The sequence below is a fragment of the Silene latifolia genome, chromosome X (genome assembly GCF_048544455.1).
Source record: "Silene latifolia isolate original U9 population chromosome X, ASM4854445v1, whole genome shotgun sequence".
In the NCBI taxonomy this organism is placed as follows: domain Eukaryota; kingdom Viridiplantae; phylum Streptophyta; class Magnoliopsida; order Caryophyllales; family Caryophyllaceae; genus Silene; species Silene latifolia.
The window spans coordinates 20,192,329-20,209,992 of NC_133537.1; the positions used below are offsets into that span (position 1 = coordinate 20,192,329).

At 39.5% G+C, this 17,664-nt stretch overlaps 3 protein-coding genes across 3 annotated transcripts; all 3 read right to left on the reverse strand.

Moving 5' to 3' along the window:
- Window positions 1-9,229: 9,229 nt before the first annotated feature.
- On the reverse strand, window positions 9,230-10,039 carry LOC141617002 (uncharacterized). The gene has a single exon (XM_074434171.1). It carries the CDS (start codon window positions 10,037-10,039, stop codon window positions 9,230-9,232), a length of 810 nt encoding a protein of 269 aa, XP_074290272.1.
- Window positions 10,040-13,104: 3,065 nt separating this feature from the next.
- LOC141621271 (uncharacterized) lies at window positions 13,105-14,500 on the reverse strand. Its single transcript, XM_074437903.1, has 2 exons — window positions 13,484-14,500; window positions 13,105-13,196 (listed from the first exon to the last, which is right to left on the reverse strand). The coding sequence occupies exons 1-2, from the start codon at window positions 14,409-14,411 to the stop codon at window positions 13,162-13,164; spliced, it is 963 nt and encodes a 320-aa protein (XP_074294004.1). The 5' UTR covers window positions 14,412-14,500; the 3' UTR covers window positions 13,105-13,161.
- A 1,881-nt stretch (window positions 14,501-16,381) lies between these two features.
- On the reverse strand, window positions 16,382-17,248 carry LOC141617003 (CBL-interacting serine/threonine-protein kinase 14-like). Its single transcript, XM_074434172.1, has one exon. It carries the CDS (start codon window positions 17,246-17,248, stop codon window positions 16,382-16,384), a length of 867 nt encoding a protein of 288 aa, XP_074290273.1.
- Window positions 17,249-17,664: the final 416 nt, after the last annotated feature.

The window sequence follows — 17,664 nt, forward strand, 5'->3', positions numbered from 1 at the left end:
CCTTTTATTGATCAGATGGTAGAAAGGTTAGCCTCTCATAAGTTTTTCTATTATCTAAATGGGTACTCGGGGTTCTTTCAGATCCCTATTCATCCGGACGATCAGGAAAAGACTACTTTTAATTGTCCTCAAGGTGTTTTTGCTTATCATAGAATGCATTTTGGTTTATGCAATGCCCCAGCTACCTTTCAAAGGTGTATGATGGGGATATTTTCTGAGTATATAGAGTCTATTATGGAGGTCTTTATGGACGATTTCAGCGTCTATGGGAGTGATTTTGGTAACTGTTTGTCTAACCTTGATAAAGTGTTGCAGCGCTGCATTAAGGTTAATCTTGTGCTTAACTGGGAAAAGTGTCACTTTATAGTCAACGAGGGAGTTGTCTTAGGGCACTTAGTTTCTGATAGGTGCATCGAGGTCGATAAAGAAAAAGTACAAGTGATTAAGCAATTACCTCCTCCTGTTAATGTTAAAGGAGTGAGGAGTTTCCTTGGACATGCTGGCTTTTACCACCGGTTCATCAAGGACTTTTCAAAAATTACTAAACCACTTACACAGTTGTTACTAAAGGATGCCCCATTTGTATTTTCTGATGAGTGTCTTTCTACTTTTAACAAGTTAAAACTGGCCTTGATTTCAGCACCGATTATCCAGCCTCCCAACTGGGAGCTTCCATTTGAGATTATGTGTGACGCTAGTGATTATGCACTAGGAGCGGTGTTAGGCCAGCGGAAAGACAAAGATTTGAGTTTGATCTACTATGCAAGCCGAACTCTGGATGAAGCTCAAGTGAAGTACACTACTACAGAAAAGAAGTTATTAGATGTGGTTTATGCGTTGGAGAAATTTCGTTCTTATTTGATAGGTTTGCAAGTTACTGTTTTTACGGACCATGCAGTGTTGAGACACCTTCTTGCTAAGAAGGAAGCTAAGACATGATTGTTAAGGTAGATACTCCTCCTCCACGAATTTGATCTGCAAATCAAAGACAAGACGGGCGCCGAGAATGTAGTAGCTGATCACCTGTCGCGATTACCACAGCAGGAGGGAGAGGATCCTTTACCTATTGATGATTCTTTTCCTGATGATTCTTTATTTGCTGTTGCTACTAACACAGGTGTTGATCCGTGGTATACAGATTATGCTAACTACGTTGTAGGTGGTGCGCTTTCACCTAACCAGTCATATCAACAGAAGAAGCGATTCTTTCATGATGTGAGGCGATATTTCTGGGATGATCCTTATTTATTTAAGGAGTGTGATGATGATCTTTACAGACGGTGTATTCCGCAGTGGGAGACCAAAGCAATCCTAGAGGGATGTCATTCTTATCCTTATGGCGGTCACCACGGTCCGTCGCGAACCGTGGCCAAGGTACTTCAGTCTGGCTTCTTCTGGCCTACTTTGTTTGCAGATGCTAAAGTGTTTGTTTCAGCTTGTGATGCTTGCCAGCGCTCGGGAAATATCTCTAAGAGACATGAGATGCCCCAAAATGACATTCTGGAGGTCGAGGTTTTTTATGTCTGGGGCATCGATTTCTAAGGACCTTTTCCGTCTAGTAAAGGTAACAGGTACATTTTAGTAGCTCTAGACTATGTGTCTAAATGGGTAGAGGCTATCGCTTCACCTAACTGTGATGCCAAGACCGTGATTAAATTGTTTAAAAATATTATTTTCCCCTGATTTGGTGTCCCTAGGGTCGTCATTAGTGATGGAGGTATGCATTTTAAAGAAAAGAAACTTACAGCTATATTGTCTAAAGTCGGTGTCCAACATCGTAGAGGTCTGGGGTATCATCCCCAAACCAGTGGGAAGGTTGAGGTCTCTAATAGGGAACTAAAGGATATTTTGGCTAAGCTTGTTTCTAAATCACGGAAGGATTGGAGTTTAAAATTAGATGACACATTATGGGCATATCGGACCGCCTTTAAAACTCTGATTGGTGCATCACCATATCGGTTGGTTTATAGGAATTCTTGTCATTAACCTGTAGAACTAGAATGTAAGGCTTGATGGGCTATACGTGAATTGAACTATGATTCTAAGTTGTGTGGTGAGAACCGTTTATTGCAGCTAGATGAGCTATAAGAGTTTAGGCTAAATGCCTATGACAGCGCGTGCATCTACAAAGAGAAAACAAAAAGATGGCACGACAAAAGAATCATACCGAGGGAATTCCATGTCGGGCAGAAGGTGCTACTGTTTAATACCCGATTGCGCTTGTTTCCTGGTAAGCTGAAGTCCAGGTGGAGCGGCCCCTATAAAGTGACTGGTGTCACCAAGTTTGGGTCCGTTGAGTTAGAACATCCCGAGGGCAGAAGATTTAAAGTGAATGGCCATCATGTGAAGAATTACTATGGAGCAGATGATTATGTTGGCAACATCGAAGTGTTCTACTTCGACCATCTTGATGAGCAAGAAAACTGAAGCCAAAAGGTCGCGCGGGACCTCTTAAACATGCGCTATCCGGGAGGCAACCCGGCTTGTAATTTATTGTACTTTGCTTAAAACTTTTAGTTAGTTTCATGTGCTTTAGTTGGTAACTTTACGGACGATAAACTAGAACGTTTGAACTAGTTTCGTTAGTTCTTTGGGTCGTTTGTTGCATTTTTGCAGGTGCTTCAAATGACGCCTAGGAGTTCAGGCTCAAAGAGCTCGATCGAGTATTATACTATCTCGATCGAGTACTTTCCTCACTCGATCGAGAACTTCACCTTCTCGATCGAGCACCCTGATTTGATGACCTCTCGATCGAGTGCTCTTGTCTCTCGATCTAGCGCTTCTGATGTCCCATTTTTCTCGATCGAGTGCACTAGTCCTTCGATCGAGTTCACTTGCCTTGTTTCGCGACTTGCGATACTGTTATGGGGCTGTTTACCCTCCCTTGTTGCTCGCTGGTTTGGGGAGGTCCCTACTTCACGTTATCTTGTAAGTTTTCTGAGGCTACATTCTTCTTCTTAGTTTGCATTTCCTTTCCCTATTTTTGGGTACAATGAGGGCATTGTACGGTTTAGTTTGGGGAGGGTATATGCTTCCATCTGTGTCTGCATACTGTTTTTATTGCATTTCCGTTTGCACGTTTATTTTTGCATGCATTGTTTATAAAAATTCAATAAATTCAAAAATTTCAAAAATTCTACGTTTATTTTTCAGCATATAGGTTGAGTCGGAACGTCGAGACTTCTATGCTACATTGAGTCTTTTACCTTTGCCCTGTAAATTTTTAACATTTTCGTTGGCATGGTTATTTGCATAATCTACGAGTTTTTGTTTAAACTTGGCTGAACGAATAGACTTGACTCTAATATTGGCAAACTACATATAAATTCTAAGATTTAGAGCTTGATAAATTGGTGACATTCATGACCGGTTTCATTTAGGATGTGAGTAAGACTCCTTATTAGACATGTAGCATCAAATTGCACGAGCATGACACTCTTTTCTTAGTACCTGTATGCATTCGGGTTTGTGGCGGCAACACATGTGGAGAGGTAACTTACGATCCCGTCTTTCATTTATTCCAATGAGCCTCACATAGCCAAATTGACATGTTTTGACCCATTATTTTAACTACGATCCTAAATTTAGCCTACCCTAGTCAAGCTAGTTTAGTAGTTATTTTGGGTATGTTGGGATTATCAATTTGGTATTCCGTCTTGAATCAAGAAGATGAGGAGAAAGGAAAGAAAAAAAATGGAATAGAAAAGATTGAAAGGAAAAGAAAAATATGAAAAAAATGATGAAAGGAAGTTGAAAGAAAAAAAAAAAGAATCATATGAAAGTTGCTAAATATGACTCCCATGCTTATCATTATTTTTCATGGGGAGTCTTTTGATGGCGTGAGTGATGATTTGCCACAATGGCACGATTTTACGTTTTGCGTATTGAGTAGTGAAGCGGAATGAGTTTATTATTTGGTTACGGTTGTACTAGCTTGGCTTTACCTCCACTTATCCAAATTTGTTTTGCCCCTTCTTACCCAATTACCTAACCTCACACTATATGTAAGTCCTCGACATGTGTCTTGGTCCTGTTGGTTGGAATGCATATGTATGGTCGGTAGAAATCGGTTTCATGTCAGTTGCATGCATGTTCTTATAAGTCGAAGTTAGGTGAGCGGCTTTATTTCTTTCTCTCTCACAAAATTATACTCACCTTGTGCTTAATCTGTGTGATGAATGACCCGTGACAGTCCGATATATATGAGTCTTGCAAGGTCGACGGTTCAACAGTTTCGAACATTGATTTAACTCGTTTGCACTTGACCCATTGCCCCTTTGTTAATTTGTTGCATTAAATTGGTTTCGGTGGACAATTTGTAGCTGGTAAGCTGGTCCCGTTCCACTAGTTGTATTTAGTTGCGTTTATAGTTTGCTTGGGGACAAGCAAAAGTTTGGTTTTGGGAGATTGGATGCGTGCATTTTATATAAGGTTTTTACCTTATTTTTACACGCATTTCTGTGTTATTTATGTAGCATCTAGCTACAAATGCCCCCGAATAGTCTACTTTAGTTTGTCTTGTATTATTTGCAGGTATGAACCGGAAAGGACCATAATCAAGCCTGAACCTGACCCGTTTGCATGGATTTTGGATTAAGAAGAATCGAAGCCCGGAATTTGTCACCTAAGGACGCGTGAAGTGGTTTCGGAAGATATTTTGAGTTCATCCACGCTGATACAGTGCTACTATGCTCGATCGATTAAGTTGACTGTTAAATCTGGTCGATCGAGTAGCCTTTGATGCTGAGACTCCTCGATCGAGTATTTGCTTTGCTCGATTAAGAAGTATGTTTGCTGAGTTCCTCGATCGAGTACTTGCTTTGATCGATCGAGGTGTTTGACCCTTACTGTTCTCGATCGAGTGGTTTGTTTCTACTCGATCGAGAGGTTTTGATATTTACGCAATCTTTTAGATTTACTTTTCGGATATTTTTAGTAGTATCTTAGAATAAATAAGAAGAGGAGAGGGAACGACGGCATCATCTCCTTTCTCTGGCACTTTACTCTTTAGACCTAAAAACTCTATTTCTTGGAATTCCTTTGTTTCAGTACTTTCGTTCTTTAATTTCATTTACTTAATTATTGCAATTGTTCTTGCTCCTATCATCTCTTTACTCTATTTCTTCAACTCTTGTTTGCTTAGTAATTTATTATCATGTTGAAATTAATTGTTTTATTTGTCTTTATTAATTTCTCTACTTTCATTATGCATAGCTAATTTTCTTATGCTAGGACATAAGGGGAGCCATGGTAATTAGGAAGGTCATGATTAGGTGATTAGGTTTGGTTAGAATTAGGTCTGTGTCATTAATCACCGCATTTAATAGCAATTAGCTGCTTGAGTCGACGCATTTAGCTAGTTGATTTGATATGCCTTGACCTAGATCAGAAGATTGGAAGGGTAAGACCTACAGTGAAGATTAGGACATTCTAATTAGGGCAGATGCTAAGTTAGTAATGTTTTAGGGCAAATAGCGGACGGGAAGGACCTGTTCACTACCCTGCAGACCGAGTTCAAGCCGACCTTTGACCCTAGATTGGACCCCTAGGAAACCATGGTGAACCGACTGTCCTAGCTGTTTTTCTCTCTGGTATTTTCATTAGAATTTATTGCTTACTTCGATATTGTCCCTGTTCTCTTTATCTCCGTAGTTTAGAATCAATAATCAAACCCCCAAGAAACGGTTACCTAGGCAGACTTAGTTAGCATACAGAATTCCCATCTCCCTGTGGATACGATACCCGACTGCCTCTACTACATTTTATAGAGACTGGTTGGTTTTATTTTTGATAGGGTTGCGACAGCCGTATCACTCGACCGAGTATCCTGCTCCAGTAGCTTATCTCCAAAAACATACAACATACTCGGTCGAGTACATAAGGTACTCGGTCGAGTATGCCCCACTCGGTCGAGTGCCCCTCTTACTCGGTCGAGTGGCCACAACCAGTAGCTACTGTTTTAAACACACGAACCCACACTCGGTCGAGTTCTTGGTTACTCGGCAGAGTATCCCCTACTCGGCCGAGTACCCGCCCTGCTCGGCCGAGTCATGCCAAAACGAGCTACCCTTTGACTGAAAAACGCATATAACCAGACATATACATCCCTAAACATGTTACTGTCATTTGAAATCCAAGTAATAACATCCAATAATCATGCTTCATATACCCACAATGTTCAATATATACATGCAATCATATACTTCATTCCATCCAACAACTTCATAAGAAACATATATAACGCAAATAACGACTTCCCAAGACACCCCATAGTGACCGGCTCAAAGTTGTCAGAGCCAAAATGGGACTTTGGGACGTCTCTCAAGCCTTTACGATAGCTCCAAACAACTCCTACCCGGGTTCATTTTAGTTAGACTCTCTATGTTCATTTTGATTAATTGGTTTTAGGTTCCAAAATCGTCGCCACTTTGTAACACCTCATATACCAAGGTGCCTTACCAAGGATCAACCAAGCATATAACGGTGCTACCATCTCGGCTACCCGGGATAAGTATATCAAAAGGGACCATCAAAGAACAATTATTAAAATATAATGTTAACCAAATACATCGTCTCAAAACTGGAAACCAAAGTAATAAGAATATAAATCCAAGTACAACAAAGCCAAGTATCTAAAACTCATGACAACGGAAACTAAGACTCTAAGTGATGACAATCCCATCCTCGTGCCAGCAGCTAATATGAAATCATCACCTGTCAAAATATGCTCACCATCCCCTAATGGATCACCACAGTTTTATAAAACATAAACGGGGTCAGTTCACTGAATAATCAAGATAAGGCAATCACAAAGGAAACAACCAAAGCAATCCAATACAACTGTATAACCACTCTCCCAACTCCATTAGTATCCAGTAACCGACTACACAACTAAGTGTGTAGCCCTGCCAGATTACCCAGCGCAACAGGTAATCCTCACCGCCAGTGGGAGACCGCAGCCTTGCCCACCTAAGCCCTGCTCATCGCAACGAGCAATAACCCATGTCCATTAATGTGCACATCCCCTTGTGACGGGAACCACAAGGGGAGAATCAAGGGCGTGAAGCCATTTCCGAATGATGACTCCACTCAGCCGAAGACGCATCTCGCAAACATAGACAAACAAGAACCAACCAACAACCAAGAAAGACAATTCCAATAATGATACTAATCATGCCAATACAACAATAAATACATCTTAAATCAATTAAACAGGCAACTGAGTAGGGAAACCCTACCTTATCACTGATCCGAAGCACAAGTACACGGCGGAAGCTAGAATCATTCCTCTACGAATCCTTCACCTAACAACAATCGCAACAATTCTAATCACAAACATGTCAACCTACCTTTTTCCCAACACAAACCATTAGGGCAAACCCTAAAAGACAAATCCAATCAAAAGACGTGAAATTAGTGACTTACCGACGAAACTGATGCGAAAGAGATGAACGGAAGACTCACAAACGATCAATTGCCTTGAGAGTGATTAAGGGTGATTAGAGGAGTAAAGAGGGTAGTTTAGGTTTTGGTAAAATGAATAGAAACTCTTAAACGAGGTTTATATAATCTTTAATCAGCCTTAATCAAACCGCGGAAATTAATCCCGTCAGACCGATTACTCGGTCGAGTAACTGGAGTACTCGGCCGAGTAACTGGAGTACTCGGCCGAGTACGCCTTACTCGGTCGAGTATTACACTACTCGGCCGAGTGTTCCTGGGCAGTAGCCTGACCAGAAAACACACAACACCTTACTTGGCCGAATTAGCCCTATTCGGCCGAGTAAGCTAGACTCAAAAAACCGTGGTATTACAGCTTAAATATAGCGAGTAGTTTTTGAAAATTTTAAAAATATTAGATAGTTTCTCGCAAATTAAATGAAAATAAGGTAAATATTAGGTAGTTTTTGAGAAAAAAAAAACTCCAACTTTAAATAGTGTCTCTTTAACCTTTTGTAAGGGAAAATTTTGTAGCGTAATACAGAAGGTCACGTTAACTGGGTCACCGACATTTTAGCCCTTAATCTTTCCTTATTTATCTTGACCCACTTTCACCCTCCTAAGAAGAAGGTCACGACTTAGGTCACAAACTCAATCATTTTTCACTTTTCAATCATTTTCCACATTCTTACCCCACCAAAAACTCTCATATTTTTTCAATTATTATTTACTAACCAATAAGAGGGCGCCACCTATCGAGTCATCAACCTTCACCAATGTCTCAACTCACAGCTAGTCTTGCTATAGACGGATATATCCGTCTATAGCTAAAAACGTGTCAAATAGCTTGAAAGTGGTGACATTTTTGGCCCCCACCACCCCACTTGTTGTTTGTCCTATTAGGAATGTGGTATTGTATTTGGTCCGTCTTTAGTTATAGACGGATATGTGTCGTCTATAATGAAATTTTGTGCTCAACTCAAGGTCACCAATTGACCCTATCTAGTTCAAGGTCATCCTAAATACCATCGATTTACTAGTTAATTACGTCATTAACACGACCCAACAAGATCACGGCCCGATTGATGATCTTTCTTGGGCATGGTCAGGGAGTTAGAAATTTTTCTACAATGCAGCTAGTGTAGACTTGTAGTACAAGTGAGTTGATCTGGCCAAACTCGCATGTTACGAAGGTTTTAGAATTACATGCGAATGATCAGTTAGTCTTGCTGAAGACAGGTCGGAGCAAGTGACGGGTAATGCCACTCACAAAACGGATAGGGAGGACAAGGTGGGGGCACCCCCATGTGTTTCCCTCTCTCCTCTATTTGGGTCATTTGTAAGAGGAAATGGTATCCGTCACTCCAAAGTGACGGATACGTGCCGTCTTCAATGAGATTTTGTGGCGAATGATAGTGATGTGTGGAATAATGAGTGGTAGGTAGGGGTGAGCAAAACCGTGTACCTGATACGATTTTGAAAACCGTATCGGGTATACGGTTTTAAAAATCGCAAAAATCACTATACGGATCCGATACGGTTTAACCGTATATACGGTTTTCGGGTACCCGGAAAAACCGTGTATACGAAAAACGTATACACGGATACGGTTTGGTGATAAATGTCCAATTAAACATTGTAATTATTCAAGTGCTAATAATTACCTCTAACATGACCACCTTTTATAAAGGGCTGATTTTTGTTTATTGAGATAAGTTAGTAGAAAGAGTCGTAAAAAACATTAAAAGAGTGGAGTTTTTTTTTTGCAGCTGTAAAATTATAAGTAACACTACAAACCCATAGCATTCCTAGCAAGGTTATGGGCAACCTTATTAAGATTACGAGGAATATAACTAAAACAAATACAATGAAAAGAAGCTAGCAATAAATTGATATCGTTAATAAGCCCATTCGTCTTGTGATGGGGTCTCTCCACACCCGCAATTTGAAGAAGAATCTGCAAACAATCAGAAGAAACATCAAAGTGCAAGAAATTGGAGCGAAGAGCCCAAGCAAGAAGATCACGAATTCCAGTAGCTTCAGCCTGTAGAGCCGTTTCAGCCGCGAAACCATACGCAACCTTGGTAAGCTCAGAACCATTTCCATCGTAAGCCACCCAACCACAACCCGCCTGCAATGATTGAAACCAACTCGCATCAACCTTCGCTCGGATAACATGACAATGGTCTCCCTTACCCACCAAATAAAAAGGAATACAATTCCGGATACTTTCTCGAAGAGAACAACTATCATCCTCCTCCCTAGTCCTACCAACTGGGTCTTGAGTACACGGAAGATTCATAGCAGTAATAGCCGTCTGCGCGATATTAGACTGAAGATTAAAGAAATAGTCCACTGAGAAAGCTGCATCCCTAAAAATAATATTATTCCTAGTGCACCAAATGCTCCACAAAACAGAGAGGAATAAAATGGTTGGCGTAGACGCATCATCCAAAGAAGAGAAATAAGAGAACCAATTAATGAGCCAATCACCAAGAAGAATCGAGTCAACATTATCCGTATTAATACCTAGAGGGGAAGCAGCCCATAATCTCTTAACCACAACACAGTCCCTGAAAAGATGATTAAGAGTCTCCATGGCTTCCAAATTCCGACACAACGGACAAGAATACTCAACACTAATCTTTCTTCGATAAAAGAGTGGAGTTGAAAGAGGAACTTTGTGTTTTTTAACTTTTTTCATACAAAAACTTCAAACCGTGTCAGAAACCATATATACGGTTTCGTTTTTGCCCGACCCGGATACGGTACGGTTTTTATAAAACCGTATCGTATATACGGATTTTCGTATCGTATATACGGAAATCCGTATAACTCAAACCGTATACCATATCGTATCCGTATTATAAAACCGTATCGTATAATTTTAGAACTTTTATATTTATATTAAATATTGAGAATTATTTTATTTTGAATTTTATAATATATAGACAATTTATTATATATGTATGAATGTTATATAAATTATAAATAATTTACTAAATATGTATGTAAAAGTATTCTTCAATGATTAATAAATTATGTAAAAATTCGTAAAGTTGCAATTAGTAGTTTTTAGTTATTTAATAAATTATTTAATACCAATATAAATTGTTTTTAATTAAAATTCTTGTGTAAATTTAAAAAATGAGGTTGAATTTCACTTTTGATGAAACTTAAGGGGCTTGATTGCTCCAAATAAAAGTTATGGGGCCTAATTTCACAATTGATCAGAGTTAAGGGGCCTAATTACCACTTTCGCGAATTACTAATTGATTGATAGTCTTTTGAAGCGTTTCTAATGGCCGTGTCTTCCTTACAGTATTAACTATTAAGTCATCTTGCATGTACGTTGATATGAGGGACACTTCTTCATTTTAAGAAGAAACCTAGCTTTGGACGTCCAACATACACGTTTAAACCTAATTTTGGATGTTTATGTTTTACATTCAAACCTAGGTTTGGGAATTGGGAAACTTCACATTTCATCCCCGTTTTTTTTAAATCGATTTCTTTTATATTGATTTCGTTTTACGTTGTTTAGTTACATTGTCACAATTAGTAATTTGTCGTTTTGATTTTTAAAAATTGATTCGTTTTACGTCGATTAGTTTAGTGTAATCACTTTGTAATTCGTCGTTTTGATTTAAGAAAACCCGTTTCGTTTTACGTTGAAGATACCGTGATAACTTAAAGCGTAGACTACAAGATTGAAGGCACAAATATAACAAAGGATAGTTTAGGTAGTTCATTGAAATTTATCGACAATTTGAAGTAATTTGTCGGCGATCTTTAGGAGCATCCTTATTACAAGACAATATGGATCATCTTCATTACCTTCTCTCTCCATTTCTTTTAAACGACTTAGATTACTTCTTGACACGATCTAACGGTCACAAGTAGAAGTAATGGATGATGATGTGTTTATGAAATAATATAAAATATACATCTATTACAGGTAATGGATAAGAAATGGATTGGTGGTCCAAATTCTAAGACTGCATTATCGTTGGGCCCACGTATACAATGCCAACATAATTGGAGTAATGAGGGCCCATTAACCTAATTAGATAGTGATACTAATTTGGTAAACTTTTAGGTATTGCAAGTTTGTGAACTTATTTGTCAAAAATCATGTCACGAGGTGTCTTACATTTTGAAAGGGATCATCCAACAATGAGTTCACTGAAAACATCATATCATTATACTAATTGCAATCTAACATTAATTAATTGATCGCATTATAATTACTGTTGTGCGGAAGCGTGAATACCTTGTGTTGGGCCTCTGTTGCATCTGTGTCCATTGTCCGCTTTGGGCCAAGCCCTCACGGATTTACTCTTGGGCTCCTTCCCAAAAGGCCTCGTACTATTATATTTTCTGGACACTTATAAAGATGATATTCCATCTTTATTCTACCGATGTGGGACAAGGGTTTGCACCCTAACAATTACTTGCATAATTTACTCTTAAATCAAATTCGTGAGGGCTTGGCTCAAAGTGAGCAATATCGTACTATTATGGACAATGGACATCGACGCAATAGAGACCCAACCTAAGTTATTCACACTTCTTGCACAACAAAGGGTATCAGAGCCCAAGGTCGACTTGGTTTAGACACGAGAAGTATCAAGACAAGACTTGAAGGTGACTTACACAGTAAGGCATGCATGGAACTCCTAGCTCGAGGTGGAGCCTTGAGTAAGCCCGATCCAGGGCTAAATGGATGAGAATAAAGATGGAAGCTCATCTTTATAAGATTTCTACAAAGTATAATAGTACGAGACCTTTTGGGAAAAGTTCAAGAGTAAATCAGTGAAGGCTTGGTCCTAAGCGTACAATATCGTACAATTATGGATAGTGGACATCGGTGCAGTAGAGGCCGAACACATGGTATTCACGCTTCCGCACAACACTCTTCATCATGGTTAATAACATATACGGAGTATTACTTTTGTTTATATTTCTGGAGTCTTCTGGGTCAATCGGGTCACAAATCAAGTTTTTTTATTCTGAATCCTGGAAAAAACAGGCCGGCTCGAGTTTAGTTTATGGGTTAAGTTAAATTTTGACCGGTGATCTAGTTGTGTAATAAGTTTTTAGTAAATGTTGCTTTATTGAATGGAATTTCTCATATATAATTTGCCCATTGTAAAATTGCCACTAGAAGATTTTTTACATATTGATTGCTTTCTAAGGTATACATTAATACATACAACTCTCGACTTGTGAGCTTGAATTTTTCTATTGTCATGCTTAATACTCCGTAACGGTAAATAATTAGACGGAGAAAGCAAATCTCCAATGTAAATTAAGAGCAAATCTAAATACGTCTAGACTCTTAGCGTAGGTAGTTACTAATTAAAAATAAGGAAACCAAAGATAGTTGATAACATAAACAAATAATGTAAGGTAGTATTTTTACAAATATCCCTAAATATAAGGTAATTTACAATACTTTTAAAAATAATCTAAAACTTGACAATGGATTACCATTCAAGAAAGTGAAGATCAAATATACACTAGCTTTTATTTGATTCCACCCTAAAACAAACGTCTCAAAAAAACATTCCCAAAATTTCACTTGTTCACCCGCACGTGGTGGAGGATGGATGGCCCAACCTCCGATGCCAAAGTTCGTTTGTGTCAGGGACAACAACATTGAGCACGTGGGCTTTTGGGTCTCGAATTTCCGTCAAATAGTATAGCCCCTCGACTTGTTCACCCGCACCAATCATCATCTTCGAAGAACGGTCCTGAATAAAACATAAAAGGTGAGAAAATTGGATGATTAAAGACGAGTCAAGTAAAAGGGCAGACACGGAAATCGATTGCAATTTAATTTGTCCGAATATAAAACATTGCGTAAAATTAATTGGTGATAAATGTATATCACCACATTGAGTGGCCTGTGTTATGTCACCATTCGGAAGTCCAATTGAGACGGGACTTATGGGTCGAATATTTTTAAAATGAGTGAGACACCCCGACATGTGACGGGATGCTCCCGTGTCAATAATCCAAAAGAAAGATAAGGGTTTACCGCTTAGACGGGCCGTGGAAGATGGACCGGGCTGACGAGCTTGCCATATTTTGTGGACTTCCTCTAATTGGGCCGGAGTAAGAGCATTAAAATCAATTTGATCCACTTGAGTGGATTTACCAGTGGAAGGAACAACAGGAACAGAATGCGTTGAAGCAGCCAAGTAGCTTGCTTGAGCCGTGTTCCCACTACCAGCAACACCATTAGACGGAACCTGTTGTGTCGTAACAAGGTGGGCACGAGGGACAGCGTTCTGACCCTTTTTCTTACGGTCATAGTTGGCTCGTCCTTGAATATCAGGAACTACAGTGCGGCTCATGTCGGTTTCATTAATATAGATACGGTCTCTAGGACGGTCTCCCCACCACTCGGGAAACTCGCCCGTAACTCGGTAACAAACAGGGTATAAATAGCCTGACCGCCGACAAGCGATGCAGTACGGCCTGGTGGGGTCGGTTGTGCGAGAAGAATCCCCTCCCCCTCCGATAGTTCGAGTGTTAGTCGTGGTTCGGGTAGCGAAAGCCATTGTATCGGGTTTTTGATCGATCTTATGGGCAGAGTAGTTACGCATACCTTCCTCTTGGAGGAGTCTATTATAGACAAAATCGAGAGTAGGGGAAGGAGAAATACCGAGTAATTGAGAACGAATATTGTCATAACGCTCATCCAAACCCATAAGAAAATCCCGAACGCGCTTTTTATCACGTCGAGTGTCTAGGATACTTACCAGAGAACAAGTGCACGGGTTACAGGTACACGATGGAATCGGATCGGCTTCTTGAATATCATCCCATAGCTTTGTGAGACGACCATAGTAAGTGATAAGAGATTCTGTCGGGCCTTGTGTACACGCGACTAATTCTGCTTGTAACCGAAAAATGTGTGCATCATTGTTTTGGCAGAAACGGTTTCGAATATCGACCCACATCTGTTTTGCTTCGGGTCGATAGGAAATGGTTCGACGAATGGGTGGTTCGAGTGAATTGTAGAGCCAAGCGATGACGAGAGCATTTTGAGATCTCCATGGCTCAAACTCGGGCCGTAGTGGCGGGTTTCGGAATGGTACCGTCGACATACCCAAGTTTGCCTTTAGCGAGAAGAGCAAGGGTTAGTCCACGAGACCATTCATCGAAGTTGGCTCCATTGAAGAGAATTTGAGTGATGTTGGTATTCGGATTTTCGACAGTGACATAGGTGTAGGATGGTGGTTTCGGGGTAGGTTCAATGACCTGGTTGTTTTCGGGAGTCGCCATAAATTTTCGAGTTCGAGATCGGAGAAAAAACGAAGAATATAGGGTTTATGTAGAATCGAAACCGGCTGATACCATATTATAAAGAAGTTTTTGCTTAAATGGGGTTGAAACCCAAATTATTTAACAAAATAGGGTCGATTTCAAACTATTTACCAAAAATGGGTCCACGTCATTATTTCCGATTTTTTTATTTTTTTTTTAATGAACGGTTAGTTTCTCGCTGTCCCGGACAGCGAGATATTGCTTGCTATATGAAGGTGCTTGACAAGCTACTTTCGTCCTCGCCGTTCTCCTTGCTCCGACCACCAAATAACGAAATACCACCACCATTCTCTTCTTCCCACTTCCCTTATCATATTCACAGCTTTGTTTAAGTTATTAGCTCAATGGTTTGCGCAAAAACCGACCCGCAATATCACCCTCCACTAATGATTTCGATTTCGCGACAATCCATTTATCTTGTCTTAATATGATTATTTGTACCATATGAACACGTTTTTTATGTAATTCAAATCTGGGTTTTGATTTATAATCATCAATTGATAAAACTTGTGAGCAGTTCGGTAATAATGTGCTTAATGTAAGTGTGAAATACACCGTACTACCGAGAAGACAGTAGAAGTATTCGTGTAACAATGGTAGGTGCATTTATACAGCGACAAGTCCGACAACTGCATTACCAATTGCCTCAAGCTTCGTGCTAAAGTTGGATGAGGTGACGAGGTGTGGGTATATACTGGTCTTACTTAAAAAACGAATTCAGATGATACAAATAATCATTAAGAGAATATAAATGGATTGCCGCAACACCGAAATCGATAGTGGAGGGTGATATTGTGAGTCGTTTTTTACGCAAACCATTATACTAATAACTTAACAAAAGACGTTCTTATGATAAGGGAAGTGGGAAGAAGAGAATGGTGGTGATATTTCATTATTTGGTGGTCGGAACAAGGAGAACGGCGAGGACGAAAGTAGCTTGTCAAGCACCTTCATATGGCAAGCAATATCTCGCTGTCCCAGACAGCGAGAAACTAACATTCATTAAAAAAAAATAAAAAAATCGGAAATAATGACGTGGACCCATTTTTGGTAAATAGTTTGAAATCGACCCTATTTTGTTAAATAGTTTGTGTTTCAACCCCATTTAAGCAAAAACTTCTATTATAAATGTATGACTTATGGAATTGTATGTTATTAATTCTGTGCTTTATAATTACAATCCTATTCTATTTATATGAATGTGAAGATGCTATATACATGGAAAGAACATTGTACTATAACATATACATGGCAAAGAATATGATTGCCTTGAGGGAATTATGCAGAGCCGTTGGGAGCAAATCTGCTCGTTGGAAATTATGGACTGGGCTTGGTGTTGGGCTGCGTAATAATTCAAGAAAGTGAAGATCAAATATACACTAGCTTTTATTTGATTCCACCCTAAAACAAACGTCTCAAAAAAACATTCCCAAAATTTCACTCTTTACAATGAAAACCCCCAAATCAAGACCTTAAAATATTGCACATTCTATCAATTCTACCTTACCATCTGTACATAATCAAAACTACACAAATTATAGAATAAAACAGCCGTACCATGTAAGACGATAAACCAAAAAAAAAAAAAAATTAAATTAAGTAATCAAACTTGAGCTAGAAGTAGTTGGTGTTCATCAACATCATCATACCCTTGACAAAACCAACCATCCCCCAAAATCTCATCAACACTAATCCTACACTCTGGGTTCGAATCCAACATTCGCAACAACAACCACTTCAAACCCGGCGACAACCACTTTGGCAACCCGAATTCCCCCTTCATCATCTTTTTCCATATTCCCTTCCCCTCTCCCCCAAATGGCAACGTACCCGTTGCCATCACGTACAACACCACCCCGCATGACCACACGTCAGCTTTCTCCCCGTCATACCCGCATTCCCCTGCAGCCATTGCCACCTCCGGCGCTGCGTACTCAACCGTCCCGCACGGCTCCCAAAACCGCGCCACGCCCTTTCCTTCCCACACCCCGCACAGACCAAAATCGGATAGTTTTGCTCTCCATTGATCATCAACGAGTATATTTTCCGGTTTTATATCGCGATGAAACACGCCACGTGAGTGACAGTGTTTCACCGCGGAGATTAGCTGTCGAAAGTAATGACGACTAATATCCTCCGTAAACCTTCCACCATTTTTAACAATCATTTCAAACAAATCGCCGCGTTTCGCATATTCCGTAACTATATAGACTTGGTCATCGTTTTTGTGTTGAGATTGTTTATTACCGGCTAAGAAAACTTCGACGAGTTTGATGATATGTGGATGGTCGTCTAATCTCGTCAATGCTTGTATTTCTTGTTCAACGTTCTTTGTTGCACAACCGTGTAACGCTTTAATAGCGACGCCGTTGCCGGTGACGGTGTCTTTAGCGTGGTATACTTTAGCGTAGGCTCCGTTATTGAGGAGCTTAACAAGCTTGTATTTTCCGGAAATGTGTTTGTCAAGCATATTTGGGTTTTTCAGCTAATTACTAATTAAATTTTATGATGTGGTTTGTTTTTGTGTGGGGGTTACATGTGAACGACGCATATTTATAGTGGACCGACGAGGATATACCCTATGTGCCATTTATTATTATACTCTTTTTTTTTTTTCCGATTATTAGTTATGTATTTTGAGTATTTTAATTAATCGAGAGATTGTTTTTCATGATTCCTACTTTATCTACTCCCTCTTATTCTAAATAACTGTCTCATTTGCCATTTTTGTTTATTCACATAACTGTTCTATTTGTCATATTTGGACATAGTTTCTTACTTTCCTACCCTTAGCTCTTTTCTTTATTTACCACCTCAACCACCCATAACCCATCATATTCAATACTTTTCATTATTTAACTCATATATTCTTACTCCTATACAATA